The sequence below is a fragment of the Sabethes cyaneus genome, chromosome 3 (assembly GCF_943734655.1).
Source record: "Sabethes cyaneus chromosome 3, idSabCyanKW18_F2, whole genome shotgun sequence".
Lineage (NCBI taxonomy): Eukaryota > Metazoa > Arthropoda > Insecta > Diptera > Culicidae > Sabethes > Sabethes cyaneus.
This window is the reverse complement of record NC_071355.1, coordinates 164601820-164616341: the sequence shown is the minus strand read 5'-3', so window position 1 is coordinate 164616341 and position 14522 is coordinate 164601820. Positions and strand designations below refer to the sequence as shown.

The 14522-nt window shown below is 38.5% G+C and overlaps 1 protein-coding gene across 1 annotated transcript; it reads right to left on the bottom strand.

Moving 5' to 3' along the window:
* Positions 1 to 9296: 9296 nt before the first annotated feature.
* Positions 9297 to 11171, bottom strand: LOC128743367 (ATPase inhibitor mai-1, mitochondrial-like). Its single transcript, XM_053839923.1, has 3 exons — positions 10888 to 11171; positions 9575 to 9710; positions 9297 to 9513 (listed from the first exon to the last, which is right to left on the bottom strand). The coding sequence occupies exons 1-3, from the start codon at positions 10932 to 10934 to the stop codon at positions 9382 to 9384; spliced, it is 315 nt and encodes a 104-aa protein (XP_053695898.1). The 5' UTR covers positions 10935 to 11171; the 3' UTR covers positions 9297 to 9381.
* Between the last annotated feature and the right edge of the window lie 3351 nt (positions 11172 to 14522).

The following is a 14522-nucleotide window of genomic DNA, read 5'->3' as shown; positions in this document are numbered from 1 at the left end:
TATTAAGGACGACGCAACTTAGGGACCATTCATTTATTTCTTAATACATTTGGGAGAGCACGGCTGGTATCACTGTCCGCCGATACCGGTGAGCCAAGGTAGATAAATTCGTCGCCTACCTCAAACTCATCGCCGTTGATCGTTATATTACTGCCCAAACAGCGTCGGTCGGCCTCGGTTCCGCTGGCCAGTATGTACTTTGTTTTAGACGTATTTACCTTTAACCCAATCTTTTCTGCTTCGCGCTTTAGTCTGGTGTACAGTTCAGCCACAGATATTCTGCCGATAATATCCATGTCATCGTTTGCACACGAATTGACAAGATTTGTTGAAGATCGTGCCCTGCGTGTTAATATCCGCTCGGTTCATAACACCTTGTAGCGCTATGTTGAGCGGTAGGCATGAGAGACCTTCACTTTGACGAAGCCCTCTGTGTGAATCGAATGAACTTGACAATCCACCCGAAATCCGAACACAGCACTGTGTACCATCCATCGTAGATTTAATCAGTTTGCTGAGCTTCCTGTGAAAGCTGTTCTCGTCCATGATTTTCTATAGCTCTTTCCGGTCGATGGTATCATATGCGGCTTTCAAGTCAACGAACAAATGGTGCGTGGGAACTCTGTATTCACGACCCTCTTGGAGGATCTGCCGCAGTGTAATATTTGATCCGTTGTAGACCGACCTTCGACGAAGCCGGCTTAAAAAGTTCCCACAAATCTGTTCGCAATAGGTGGTAGTCGGCGGAAAATGATTTGAGACAGCACTTTTCGCCCTTTTAATAGCCATGGTTCTCCACCTGGACGCCATTCAGGTTTTCATCGAAGGGCTGCTTCCACCTATCGGTCACCTCACGATCGTCGGTCGGAAAAATGTCGATACCGAATGTTGTTCGCAACGGACAGTTTTGGACCCATCACTAGGTAGTGGTCCTAGTCAACTTTAGGGCTTCGATAGAATCTGGTATCAGGTACCAGTACTTGGGGCTTGAGCAGCACGTTCTCCTCATCCTCATTTGATAGGATCTGACGTCGATAATGTCTGAAAAGTGCCGACTGTCGATCAACACGTGGTCGATCTGTGATTCTGTCTGATTTGATGAACTCCAGGTGTACTTGTGTTGTGTAAGATTTTGTGCTGGAAAAAGGTACTACGTCCAGAACATGGCCGTTCTAGAGGGCGGCAAAGTCGATAAGTCTTAGACCCATATCATTGGTCTGCCCATGTGCGCTGAACCCTCCAATCACCAATTTGTATTCCCCCTCCTGGCCGACCTGAACATTGAAATACCCGATGATGATCTTGATATCATGTTTTGGGCAGCGGTCGTATTCACTCTCCAACTGCGCGCAGAATTCATCTTTGTCGTGGTCGGTACTTCTGAGGTGAGGACTGTGCGCGTTGATGATGCTCATATTGAAGAACCGACTCTTGATTCTCAACCTGCACATTTGAGGATTAATTGGCCACCACCCAATCACCCGTTTCCGCATCTCGCCCATCACTATGAAAGCTGTACTCAGCCCGTGTGTGTTGCCGCAGCTCTGGTAGCTGGTAAGTCCATCTCTAAAAGTACGTATCGTTGAGTTCTTCCACCACACCTCCTGCAGCGCTACGACGTCGAACTTGCGGCTCTTCAATACGTCGAAGAGTAGTCGAGTGCACCCTTGAAAGTTGAGAGATCGGCAGTTCCACGTCCCGAGTTTCCAATACATCGTCCTTTTTCGTCGCGTAGGTTTATTCCGATTGTTCGAGTCCGAATCCAGTCCGTTCTTCGTTCCGTGCTAGAGTATTTTTCGTGGTGGCGGCTTTGCAAAGCCTGCTACACCAATGCATTATTCAGCCGTTTACCAACCCAATGTATTGTTTAGTTTGCTGTAATCGTACGCACGAAAGTCAGGAATGAGACCATCGTCTCGATCATCAACTGAGATAAAATTGTCAGTGTTCTCATTCAGTAGTAAAATAAACGGTGCGTGTTAACCACTGATAACAGCGCAGATGGCGAAGTGATGAGATATATACGGTCGGGATGGTTGACAAAAGCGAGATCAAAAAGTCTGACGTTCAAATTGACGAAATTCCACACTTGTCATAATCCCGCAATAAGCAAGCATGATAATCTGAATACAACAATAGAGATTGAAAATAATGAAACCCACAAAATAAAATAAATACTATTTACATATGTATTTTTCTTTTTACTTATCTAAACGTTTATTAAGCAAAAATTGTTCCTTGGGATAACATTTAACATTACAAACAAAACCAGCTGTCACACAGTCTTGTCCACAAAATAGTTGCTGCTCGTATGGAATCAACTGAAGGTTGGTTACTATGACTGGATATGGGGAGATTCGCCAATCTACGCGATTAACTCTAGTGTATCCAACGTTGGATTGGCTATCATTTTTCTTGGTGAACAGAAGCAGAACTTTGACCTTCGTAGCCCTCTCTCTTTTTACTTAAAGAATAATCCAGAATTTAGACTTCAAATTCAAATTGATCAAACATCAAACATATAAAATTGGACTTAATTTTACACCAAATTGTACTAGAAGCTTTACTTCCTATTGAACTGGAAGTTGGACTATAAATTGAACCATTGAACTCGAAGTTGGACTCAAATTTAGATTTCAAATTGGACTTGAAATTACTCATGAAAAAGGAATTCAAATAGGACATAAAATTGGACTTGAAATTTCATTAAATTCTATTTAAAATTGGACTTTTACTTGAAATTAGCATGAAATTGGACTTAAATTTAAACGAATTAGACTAGAAGCAAGATAAGTTGGACTTTATATGGATCTTGAAATTATAGTTAAATTGGACACGAAAATTGAACTTGAAATTCGGTACACACATGACTTGAGATGGGACATAAAATTAGACTTAAAATAATATCCAAAATGTAAATTGAATTTTTTCTTGAAATCAGACATGAAATTCGACTTGAAATAGAATTAAAATTGAAATTAAAAATGAAATTGAATTTCTAGTTGAAGATGGACTTAAAATTAAATCTAAAAGGGAGAAATCTGGGAGGGTTCGCATACGTTTAAATTTGGCTCCCATTATTGCGTGATTCGCAGCGGATTTTCAATTCTTTAGGCTGTAGAACTCCAATTGATTTTATGCACTAGTTTTTAAAGAAAGTTTTAAAGGGGGAGGGGGTGACAAAAGCTTCAAAAATAATTTGCAATTGAGTTGTAAGGTCGAATGTTAAACATGATACGTTCCTGTTATAACCACAGTTGGAAACATATGATACATTAAAAAAGTAAATAAATAAATAAAATATGATACATAAACGATGACAATGCTATTATAAAATGAGTTACAATTATATTAAAGAAACCGCAACGATACTTCAACAATTCCGAAATTGATGATTCGATGGACAAAATGTCATAAAAATTCGCTACTGATAAGCTAATCGCTCTTTTATAACGGAGATCTAATGATTTTCGACTATATAAGCACTTGAAATCTATCATTACATCAAGCCATTCGGATAGACCACCAAGCACAATACCAAGCACAAAAAATGAAGATCCTCGCAATCCTACTGTTTGTGGCTTTTGCTGTAAGTATAAAATTATTTGCCTAAAGTAATCTCCCTTAATAGCATCAAATATTTCCCTGCAGAACGCCAACCTATCTGTTCAGCGGCAGAACTCTTTGAGTGCTCTGGAAAAATTGCGTGCTACGATACCGGACTTTCAGTACGCACAGGACTCAGCAATTTTGAAAATTTCCGAGGCCAAACAAAAAGCTTCCAACACTTTGAACGATTTCTATCACAGCGTGTTCGAGGTTAAAACTAAGTCTCTACAGATCATTCTCGATGAGGAATTGGAAACGTTAGCCTACGCAGAATCGGTGCATCCATGGTGCTGGGATAACAATGCCCTTATGCTCGAAGGTATTATGGGTTGGACCGGAAACGATTTTAGCGATTGCATTAAGGTTCTGGACGAATCGCTGAATGATGTAATTGCAACGGTGTATGGTCGCTTCCATGAGGATGAAACAGCGATCAACAAGTACAGTCTACTGGAAGTTTTCAAGCAGAGAAACATCATCAGCAATCCGCAGTCAATCGTCGATGCCATTGGAACTTTGAAATACCACGTCAATGATGCCGTTCCGGAATTCGATGATGCACTGGTTGACTTCAGGACGGCACTGGAAAGTAAAAAACTAACCTATACCACTTGCCTTGACGATAAGCTTACGAATCGCAAGAAACTAATTGATGATATCAAGGCCGAAACAGAAAGATGTCTTGCGAATTTGTAAAAAGTAAAACTAGCATACTCAAATCTTACTATGAATACAGTTTTGAAATATTCAACTATTGGTAGTAATAATTTATTTAAATAAAAAATCAACCATTTCATTTTATAAAGAATTCATGTTGATCTGGATAAATTTTGGAAAAAGTAAGTGAGAAATCCACGGGAACGACACTAACAGGATAGACTCCATCTTGAGCTTAAGCAGCTTGTGCAGGACTGAGTGGAGAAGAGGAAGCGCGTATACCGAGTATTTGGTGTTTAACGAAAAAGAAGAAGAAAAGATGCCTGAAAAATTGAATTTTGTTTTCTTTTTCTTTTTTCTCTGGCTGTGTTTCGTTTACAAACCTCAAAAGTTATAAAAGTCTTTGCCAAGCTAATACCAACAAAACAAAAAAAAAGTTTGTTCCAATATGTTGTGCAGTTTCTGAGAAAAAGGAACATAAAGTTTGAAAATCGTGGTTTTTCAGGAGCGGCGTTTTATTCCGCCGAAGCTGTTCCACGCCGCACTGGAATGCTTATATGTATGATCGTTTTTCGGCCACTTCCCGTGGTCGGATCGTTACAAATTTAGTATCAAAATAAACGAAAAAGATTGCAGAATCAAAATCTGTAATAAAAAAATAATGATTTTCTCAAAATTTTTAGTCGTTTATGTCCTCTTAATATTATTAGTATTACTTTTACTGCAAACAACTTCAGCGATGTCCCCACCTAGGACTGTCTTGCTCTTTGTGCTCCAATTTTTACTTATTTGGCCGTATCATGCTAAATTTGAAAAAGTTTTTTATGGGGCACTTAGAGCTTATAATTATCTCAAAATTGTTGAATTGGGTATTGCTCTCCTCTATCATTTGAAATTACGACACACACGCGGTCTAGAGTGATACACAACCTAACAAACATTTTTGTTTAAGAGTGGCTTATTCAACTATTTTGTGGCTAAACCAATGAAACAAGCGCTTGATAAGCTGCTATACAACAACAATGTTTCTTGGCAAAGAACGCTCTTTGTACACCAACGAGTATAAACCGGTAGTATGCCGTAAATACAAAAGATAGAGCAATACTTAGTTTAGCAACTTGAAAGATAATAATTAGCTCTATAAATACTTCATAGAAAACTTTATCAAATTTTCTTCTGGCTGTGGCGGTACTATTAAATAAGTAAAATTGGTGCAAAATGAGCAGAACAGCCTTGCACTCCAGCTTATGTCAATATTTTTCGTCGTGTGTGAGATTTACCCTAGTATGTTGTAAAATCTTGACGCTATATTCCAACGGAATTTTACCTCGACAGACTTCGCAGCGAACTCTTCAGTGCACAGGGCCTAGTGCTGCGGTGCTATTGACACTAAGTTGTTCCCAGTCTAGATTCGAACATGCGGCAACTGGCATGTTAGAACAGTGCTGTATCTCGAGACCAACTGCCTAAAAATCTAGTATACAAAATAACTTTTTTAGACAAAGTCTTTACATCCACCAAGTTTCACAGAATTCTGGTAACACTGAACAGTAACAGCTGAAGATTAATAGAGCCGCCGGAGAGGACCTACTCCCAGTAGAACTATGCTTTAGAACTTTAGGGCAGCGGCAAGAGGATGGACTGTCCTGCTTGTTATTTAACATCGCTGTTGAGAGTGTGATCGGACGATCTGGCATCGAAACGAGAGGAACGATCTTCGGTAAAAGTAGCTTTCTCAAACGACCTTGAAATCATTTACTAGAAAGTTTGGGACAGCGGAGGTTATTCACACCAGACCTAAAGCGGAGGATTGGGTACAAATCAATACGCCAAAAACCAAATACAAGGTACGTAGAGGCTTTAGAGAAAACAACGTTCGGTTGCCATGGACAGTGGCTATTGATGGCAATGAACAGTTCAGTTACTAAAAGTGGTTACCCAACAAATATTTTTGTTGAACTAATTTATCAGTTGTTTAACTAATTACCGGATATCAAGCGCTTTTTACTATTTTTTGGTTTGTACTTGTCACTGACTGTACGCAGTCGAACGTAAAACTCATTTTTTGAGAAGTGAAGAAGCGTATGGTGCGAAGAACGATAAATTGAATGAACTGGAAAATTTCGATATATAGACCAAAAATATATCGGGTGTGCAATGACGGGTGGGCTTTCAATTCACAATCTTTCGATTGGTACCTGAAAACTTTTTGCATTGAACTACCGTCCGTTCCCGCTTATATTAGATAGATGGGGGCGCCATTATTAGTCCTAATGCCTATATTGGTTCCTTTTTTCGCTACAACCATCCTTATCTCCAATGAATGGCTATATCAACCAAATTTTTAGCGCATTTCGATTGAAGCATGGATGAAACGATCCAATTTGGTTCTCCTAATTCTATCCTTCCATATAAGTACCACACGCTTCCTCACCGACGGTAAATATTTTTAGATAACTGTCCTTTGTTTCTACCGCCGAGCAGATAGTCAGTTATCGTTCTCAGGTTAGAGTGCTATAGAACGGCCGTCTACGCCAAGCTTTTTGGCCGTACCATCATGAAATGAATAAAAGGAATGATAGGATTGGGAGAACAAAATTGAATATATAGCATCTAATATAGGCGGGAACGGACGGAAGCCTAATGCAAAAATCCTTCGGGTACCAACCGAAAGATTATGGGTTAAAATCCCACCTGTCATTGCTCTCCCTATATTTTTGGTCTATATATCAAAATTTCAATGAAACCGTAAGCCTTATTTCAACGAAAGGTGTTGCGGATTATTTTTGACGGAATGCAAACGGAAAGCAGAGAGTGGCGTAGACGTGTGAACCACGAGCTGCAGGTACTGCTTGGAGACATGATCATCATACACCTGGGGAAAGTTGGGAAACTATGGTGGCCTACCCAGGTCGCAAGGATGCCAGGCGACTATGCAATGAAGTACGTTCTTTTCAAGAAACCAACCGGCACCAGGAATAGAGGGGCCCAACGTGCTAGATGGCTCGACTAGGTTGAAGCCGTCTTGTGTGTGTTGAACTGTCGAGACGCTCAACGAATTGGCGACGAGTAACCCAGAACCGGCTCTATGCGACTAAAAATAAGTGCTGCGAATCCCATAGACGAATGAAGTAATTTGCGGTTTCGTCACTAACGAGAATGACATTAGTTGGGGCTCGTTTATGTATAGGAATGAGAAGGGAGGAATGAGAAGGGAGCAAAGAATGGAGGAGAGCATCCGGGAGTTTGAAATTTGATGTTGTTGATATTTTTCCTACTGCAAACAGCCTCAGCGAGGACCCCAGCTAAGGTCAAAAAATCTTTATATGTGAGCGTGGTGGAATACTTCATGGCGCGCAATACATCATGTCTTCCGTATTAGAGCAATTCCATGCGAAATCGTCCTAAAAACCTGAAGGCTGAAATGACGTGTACAAAGTTTGGAATGCATCGAACTGGAGTGACAAACAGAACACGGTGGCTAAAACTCATGGAAGGAAGCTGTACAGGAAGTGGCTCACAACAACGTTCTGCATTGTGAAGAATGATGAAACCTACATCAAGGCCGACATCAGACCAATGCCAGGACAGGAAGTCGCCTCCAAATTTGCAGTTCCTGAAAATGAACGGATTCTTCCGTTACTAAAAATACGTTGTCTGGCAAGCGATCTGTGATGGGGCGGAATGAGTCAGCCGTTCGTTGCATTCTTACCAATCTTGATACATTTAATAGGAGGCAGTTACCATCCTGGCCTTCTTCTGTGGTCTGTGGTACCGCGTTTCCTGCATCTGGCTTCCTTCTGCCACATCAGAAAGGTTCAAATTTTGTTAATTACCTATTTCACGTGGAACTGTTCATTACGTTTACTACTATCAGCAATTCAAAGTAAGATATCCTAATATGTTCTTTCGGAGAGCTAATTTCTGCATGTTAATTTCTACAGAACAATTAATACTTTGTGAATTTGATGCTTCATGACATTTCCGAATATAAAATATTACTGTTTATTGTGCCGAACTGCTATCAAAACGCCGTTGTACATATTAGCCTAATAAACCTTTGCACGGTGCCTAACCTCAACTCTGGTTTGAAGTTTTTGTGTGGTTTGTTTTGATTCCCTTTGTAACCTAAATTTATTGCTAGTGGGTTTATTACTTGTAATTCGTACCACTTGTTTGTGGAAATCGGAAATGCCCGACTTTTCCGAAGCAGAAAAATGATAGCAGTTCTGCATAACATCTATTTTTGTCATTTTTGCTTCTGGGTCTTGCGAATAAGTAATCAAAACAAACCCCACAACACCGTCAAACATGGGACGAAAAAAACGCACTGACATCTGCGTGCAATGCTTTATTACGCTTCATGTGTTGATCCGACAAAGTCTGAAATCACTTATTAACAGGGCTGGTTCGTTCACTTTGACTCAATTTTGATTCATTTGACAGTACCGTCTCAGCCGAGCAAAATTTGACAAAGTTATATATGGGACATTTGTAGAACTAGTTAGGTATTATCTACAATTTTGCTGAACAAAGTTTTACAGTATCTTTTGTATTTACGGTGCTATAATGCTAGTACCTTATTAGTGACTAAATGAACGTTCATTTGCTGAGCAAACCAGCCTGCTTATTATTTTCAGTTTCGAGTTATCCCGAACTTAACTAATTCGTTTCGGATATTCGATATTTACGTCGCTGCCTCCTTAAATTTGATCGAAATATATCAACTTTAGAAATTCTCAAAGAAGGTTCTCCTAAATAGAGACAAACAATATTTAGTTGTTGCTAAATGAGATAAAAATAAGTTAGAATCGTATCCTACAAAAACCTTCAAAAACGATAAACATGTTGTTGTTGTAATGTTGTTTGTCTATTTTATTTAACGACCGTGACCTTGTCAGGGAAAATTTTTCAGCACTACATTTTCTATACAGTATCCTAACCTATTGTCTATTTATTTGATTTACGCATGGCATGCTTTATTTTACATCAATTGAATTATGAGATTTAAGAAAAAACGAAAATTGCGATTTCTAAACGAGCTATATTTTCTCACACATAAAAAATGCTTTGCTCACAATTCACAAAATTCATGCACAGCTTAGAGAAGATAATTTATTCCTTCTTCAGCGCTTCAATAGCCTGCCTATGACGGGCAATCGCTTCTTCGTGATGCTTGATGGATTCGGCATGAAAATCTTTCTTTCCAATTAGTTTTTCCTTCAACTTGTGCAATTGTTCTTGACGCTAAAACACGTATTCAAGCAATACAATTTTAGGGAAAAATATTAGGCTGGGTAAATTTTACCTGTTTATAGAAAAATTCTTCCTCGTGAGCAACTTCCATTTTACCAAAGGAACCACCAGCTTCGCGAATAGAGCCGCCACCACCGCCTCCCTTTCCAGCTCCGGAACCCAGCTCTCCCGAGCACATGCGAGCAAATCTATAATGCATCAAATGTCATTGTGTACGTTGCATTAGAGACGATTTGGTTTTATATTCTGTAAATTCAAACATCCGAATATCTTTTTGATACCAAACTGATTGTGCTGCTTTAAAACAAATTGAATAGAAAAATTGGGTGTTGCCACACAACAGACAGTTTACTTTTGCTTTTAACTGGTTTTCATTTTTATTAGTTTTTTTGGCGATAAATTTCTGTTTGTTCAAAAACGGATATCTATTGGTAATTTTTGTTTATTAACTGTGACTATTTCGACGTGACGTGATTTCGACTGTGACGTTTGAGTACCCACTGTGATTAACCCAGTATGTCTCCGCGTATAAGGTTTAATTCGTGATTTCAATGTTCCCCGGATTATAATGACTTAAGATCTCTGATATATAGAGATCCCCCAATTTGGATCCAAAGATAAAACGAAGGAACCATAGCTGCTCTTTTACATGTTGCATTTATATTTTCTTATTTTCCTATCACGTGACAGAAAAATCGATTAATATGTTCGACACTTTCTTATTAGTTTCTTGAATCTCCCAATAAATTTAATATATTTCTAACGTAACTAAGATTGTAGAAAACTCTTACAATTCTATTTATGGAAATAATTGGGCATTGCTATTGCCTTGTCTACAATGCTAATTTCAATTTTTAACATAATCCCACATCATAAAAATTATTAAAAAAAAAGAATTGTAAAAACCATTTAAAAATTCTAGACAAAAAAAAGTATGGTAACCTGCACAGTTATGCAAACATTTGAGGTTGTGAGTTACGTAATTGAAGTTTACATATATGACAGGTTCTTTAGTGGTTAAAACGAATGATAATTTTTTTAAAGTTTTCCAGGTTTCAATACTTATTTGAAACAAAAATTTGTTACATATTTGCTCATTAATTCTGAAACATGCCGCAAAAATAGCGACGTAACCAAGGACTGATAAGATAACCTTGGAAATATAATTATTGTCAATTTTTTAACAAAAAACTTGTCCGATTTTTTAACAATTTTGAAGTCTCAATCTCAATATTAAGTACTTTTAAAATAACGGAATTACAGTTTAGTATCACGTTTTCGAGGAAATAAAAGCTCTAATGTATTCTTGAACTACGGAATTAGCTTTACGTTCAAACGATATCTTAATAGATAAGTTATACTTACCGAATGGCTGGCGGTGCAATCGATGTAATTCTACGGATAGGCAACATGTTTCCGGTTTTCACGAACAATACCAGTCAGTCATAAAACTGATATGTAATCGGTGACTGCAGCACAAATGCAGCTCAGCTCAATCAGTTCAACGAACAATCAAAATTTTCAGAATTTTGGATCTTGGCCAACGTTTTACGGTGTGCACGTACAAAAATCTATAGCTCTAATAAATAATAACTACACAGGCTACACAATATGGAATATTCTACGAATAAAGGCTACGCACATAAACAAGAAAGCAAGACAGCGTTGAACAAGTGGTTGTAAGACCATTCGGTTTTTGCCGGTTGCGTGGTTTGCGTGTTACTGCACAAAGCCAAACATTAGAAAGGTGCGGAAAACATGCATCAATTTCATAGTACAGCAAGGGGTTTCCAACAATTATGATTACAACGCACTTTTGCAAAAAGTTACTTTTGATTATTGATTACCTGAGCGAAAGAGAAGCCACAATTGAATCAATATAATTATACAGAATGCCAGTGTCGCTGATCGCTGCAGTGCTAGTGATAAACATCACACATTTGAAAATTATGTATTTACATTTTATGCGCATATGTGTGAGTGATCGATTCGAAACGGGAATCTGATTGTCAAACTAAAAAGGCATCCCAAAAAAAATCCTTCTGCTTTTCCGTAAACCACGTAGGATAAATCACCTGATTTGGTCGTTTTGGGGTGTTTCGTCGGCTGGAAAATTTACTATTGGGCAATTTGACAATGTTGTTCCCGTATCCAAGACGCGCAAGCCAATAAGCATTTAAGTTGCCCTAAATCACAGAGAACAGACTACCAGGTAATTGACTAAAAGTGTGTAAAAGGTTTTTATGTAATCTACGAGTAATACTTCAATAGAGCACCCCTCGCGCAGTAAATGGCAAACTAAACCTTGATGTCGCTGCCAACGCTGCTATGTAACTCCAGCACAAAGAAATATTGATAAAGGTACATGGATATTTTTGATGCGTTTGGCAAACTATTTCTGGAGGGCGCTACCGACAGATTTTACACACAAAAAATCGATTACTTCCTTCGAGCCTGTTAATCTGTTCTCTGTGCTAAAAGTGTGTAAAAGGTTTTTATGTAATCTACGAGTAATCCTTCAATAGAGCACCCCTCGCGCAGTAAGTGGCAAACTATAAACCTTGATGTCGCTGCCAACGCTGCTATGTAACTCCAGCACAAAGAAATATTGATAAAGGTACATGGATATTTTTTGATGCGTTTGGTAAACTATTTCTGGAGGGCGCTACCGACAGATTTTACAGTAGAATCAATATATATAGAATGCCAGTGTCGCTGCAGTGCTCGTGGTAAACATCACACATTTGAAAATTATGTATTTACATTGTATGCGCATATGTGTGAGTGATCGATTCGAAACGGGAATCTGATTGTCAAACTAAAAAGGCAACCCAATAAAAAATCGTTCTGCTTTTCCGTGAATCATGTAGGATAAACCACCAGATTTGATCGTTTTGGGGTATTTCATCGGCAGGAAAATTTTCTATTGGGCCATTTGACAATGTAGTTCCCGCATTCAAGAAACGAACCAGCAACATGTTTGCCACCAAAATATCCATGAAACACCAGCGACACTGGCATTCTATATATATTGATTATACTGATTTTACACACAAAAAATCGATTACTTCCTTCGAGCCTGTTAATCTGTTCTCTGTGCCTAAATGCTACTTAAATGCCATTTTGGCAAAATAACCCAAGTAACAATTTCAGGGCGGAGTTGTGGGATTCAATTAATCCGGACGAAAGAAAAAGAACGTTTAAAAACATTTCGCTGGCATGAAAACACAGCGATGAGCGCACTGATGACAGCATCAACCAGCTCACAGATAAAGAACAGATAAATAACAATGAGCAACTTTGACAATGAAGCTCCCGATTCACAGACTTGATACAGATTGTTAGCATCATGTTTACCACAATGAGTCCTGTAGAAAAACAGCGACACTGGCATTCTATATATATTGATTCTACTGATCAAACGCTTTTATAGCTGATTTTATTCAACCTGTGGCTGAACTATGGTTTAGGTTTAGATATAAAAACCTTTTTTCAGCTCTTAAACATCTAAATCTGGTGATTTTATCAAGCTTCACTTAATTCACTTAATTGTTGTTTATGCGCGCTTTTAAATAGCCAAATTGCGCAATGCTGTCAATTCTATTTTTAGAACGAGAAATAGTTTTGCAATATGCTCTTCCAGCCGCTTAATCAACGTCTCATCAACCTTTATGCAGCCAAAAGAAAATCTATTTTTAAATTAAAAAAATGGAACGCGCGACGCGACATTTTTATTTTGCCGTGAACATTGTCGAACGCGATATTTTTTATTTCGAATAACTTTAATTCTTATAAGTAAAGCAGCTAATTAAAAATGCATGTCTTTTTTTCCGGGAATTGAACCCGCCATCTTTTGATCCATAAGCACTCACCGTATGATCCGCCCCATTTGCATCTGCAGAACAGACAGTGAGAATATCTTTACGCCTGAAGCCTGGCCCGCCTAGCGTGAAGCAGTCGATAATGTCGATAACTGACAAACTTTAGCTGTCAGCCGGACTGCGAAATTCTATGATCTGGCATTATGTGTGCTGTGAGCCGAAAGAAAACTTGATAGAAGCTTGTAAAGCCACTTTAACACTCTTAAGCAGCCTTAAAGTAGTTGAAAGCTGTGAGTCTAATGAAATCTTCCACTCTACACTTTAACACCTTTAAGCAGCTGTGAAACAGTTTGATGTTTATGGCTGTTTAGAAGCAGATTGTTTAGCAGAAAAATCTGCTATTAAGCTTGTTTATCCGATTTTGGGAGAGAACTGGTTTGAAAAACTTAAAGTAGCTTAAACATCGCTTATTTAAATACCATTTGAGCGCTTACTTTATGCAGCTTTGATCGCCTTAACCAACTCGTAAACAGCCATTGCTCTTACAATTCAGCTACGGTTGTTACTTGGGAAGCGGTTACTTTACTGCTAGACCTCTTATAGTGCTGATAATGCTTATTTGCAGCTTGTTACCGACAAGAAGAATTTAAATAGAATTGTGGATGCCAATTTACAACAGTTATGCAGTCAAAAGGCTGATAAACAGCAACCTGCAGTATAAAACGCCAGGGATGCTAATAGACGATTGATTTACTGCTTATACTAATGCTTATTGATTACCAGGGCATGGGCAGCTCAGCTCGGTGACACATTGATTATTTTCGTTTTCTTCTTCTTATATTTAATACAGCTAATTCAAAAAGTACCGTTTAATTAAGTCAAGTTTGCGAAGGGTTTGAAATTTCGTCGCAAATAAATACTACCCCCGTTTCATTATTCAATCAAGCTAGCCCGGTTTCCACTGACAGTTCGACTCACAAAAACAATCTCAGTTGGCTCCTCTCTCTCAGTTGATTAGCATTAATTTTTGCTAATCATACACTCGTGATTACTAAAAATTCAATATGATCACCCCAAGTAACAACGGTAGCTGAATTGCAAGAGCAATGGCTGTTTACGGATTGGTTTAAGGCGATCAAATCTGCATAAAGTAAGCATTCAAATGGTGTTTAAATAAGC